The sequence below is a fragment of the Alligator sinensis genome, unplaced genomic scaffold (assembly GCF_000455745.1).
Source record: "Alligator sinensis unplaced genomic scaffold, ASM45574v1 scaffold998_1, whole genome shotgun sequence".
Taxonomy (NCBI): Eukaryota; Metazoa; Chordata; order Crocodylia; family Alligatoridae; genus Alligator; species Alligator sinensis.
In genome coordinates, this window is record NW_005842630.1 from 54,098 (window position 1) to 55,815 (window position 1,718).

Sequence of the window (1,718 nt, forward strand, 5' to 3'; positions counted from 1 at the left end):
TTGTACGGGTCCTCACTCCCTTCCTGGCAGGTCCGAGCCCTGCCCCGGGCGCGGGGGGGGGGACAAGCCTCCTGCATTAGAGGCGGGTGCAGGCGGAGGGAGAGCACACAGGCCCCTCCGAACAGATACTCGGGAACCAGAGCCTCGCGTTCAAGAGTTGTGAAAGACTTGGCCGAGAACCCCTGCGCGCCCTTCCTGCTCACTCACGGCGTGCGGGCGGGAACAGCGGCCCCCAGTGGACACACCGCCCGCCCTGCCGGAGCGGAGGCCGCGGTGGGCTGCCCACTCTGGGGAGCCTCGCGCACGTCTGGGGGCACGTGCCCCCTGCTCGGGACTAAGCGGCGGCGAGCTGCGGCCGCACATGCCCCCCAGACTGACCTGCGTGCGGGAAGCAGCAGCTCTCACCTCGCACGCGGCTGCCTCCGGCCCGGCCATGTGCAGGGCTGTGCGCACTCACGTGGCGCCTGCGCGTCCGCCCCCAACAGCCCCCGCGGGCTGCAAGCTGCTGGACAGCGGGCTTTCCCGCCCTGAACGAAGCACCTGTCGCCCGGGTCGGGGACTGGAGGTTTCTAGATTGGGACTTTCTCTTCCGACGAGGGGCGGGTGATCACTGCTTACTAGCGGCATGTCAGGTGTTCATCAGGTTGAAGGGGGTAGGCCTGGGTGATGGTGGGTAACAGTGGTGGTGAGCAAAATCATGGGATGCCCTTGGCAAAGATGGCAGCTTAGGGCATGGGCGACTGGTGCCTCCTCAGCCAGGGGTAGGGGGCACTTAGCGCAACAGCAGCCAGTCACTGCTGGCTCAGGGGGAAGGGGGTCCCCCTGAGGCCAATCGGGCTAACTGGGGGAGGGTCCCCCGTGGCTGATCACACCAATCCAGAAGTGCTGTGCTGCTGGCACTTCCGGGTCAGCGCAACACTTCTGGATCAGCGGGGTGGGCTGTGGTCGGCACAATCGACCATGGGAGGACTGCAGGGATCGCTTCTCCTGGCACCCTCACTCCCCAGCTGGCGCTCTCAGGGCGGACACTAGCGCTCTTGCCTGCCCCACCTGCCCATCACCTAAGCAAGGAGATGCACATTTGGTTGGGCAAGTTAACTGTGCTACCAGAACAGGCTTCTCTAACATTTCATGTTATGCTTGAAAAAGAGCGTTGTCCACTGTTGGTATTAGAGCTGCACCAATACATCAGTCCAGTATCGGATTGGCACTGATATAAAGAAAACTGACTGTATTGGAAATTGGCTTGATGTAGCCAATAAATGCTCTGTGCGTGCCCACAGCCACAGCACAGCATGTAGGTGACAAGGAGCACAGCTCAGTAGCAAGGAAAGCTGCGTGTAGCTGGTAAGTCTGTTGTAGTGGAAGGGGCGTGGGCAGATCAAGGCCCCCATGGTGAGGGAGGGAGTGGGGCTGCAGTAGGTGCTGCCCAGCTGGGGCAGGGTAGGGTGTGGGACACAGCTGGGGCTCGGGGGTGCAAGGATGGGGGAGCGGCTTCCACCACTGCATGCACCCCAGGAGGGCATGGGGGGGGGGGGGCTGCTTGTGGCCCCCTGATCAGGGCAGGCTGCAGCTGTGGGCTGGGGCCAGGGCTGCACCGGGCTCTTCCCAGTGGGGACTGGGCTAGGCTGCACTCAGGGTAGGCAGTGTTGCTGGGAGGGGGGTTGAGTGGTTATGACAAATTTTGGGGTGGCTGCAGCTCCGCCCATCCGCCATAG

At 63.3% G+C, this 1,718-nt stretch overlaps 1 protein-coding gene across 3 annotated transcripts in view; it reads right to left on the bottom strand.

Moving 5' to 3' along the window:
* Nucleotides 1–450, bottom strand: part of MAX (MYC associated factor X) — a 22,236-nt gene extending 21,786 nt beyond the window's left edge. For 2 of the 3 annotated variants that reach the window (XM_025215222.1, XM_025215221.1), the window contains exon 1: nucleotides 379–450. In XM_025215222.1, coding sequence (XP_025071007.1) covers nucleotides 379–435 — 57 coding nt within the window. In that variant the 5' untranslated portion in view covers nucleotides 436–450. The remainder of the gene's footprint in view (nucleotides 1–378) is intronic. The other variant, XM_025215224.1, reaches the window with a different exon arrangement.
* Between the last annotated feature and the right edge of the window lie 1,268 nt (nucleotides 451–1,718).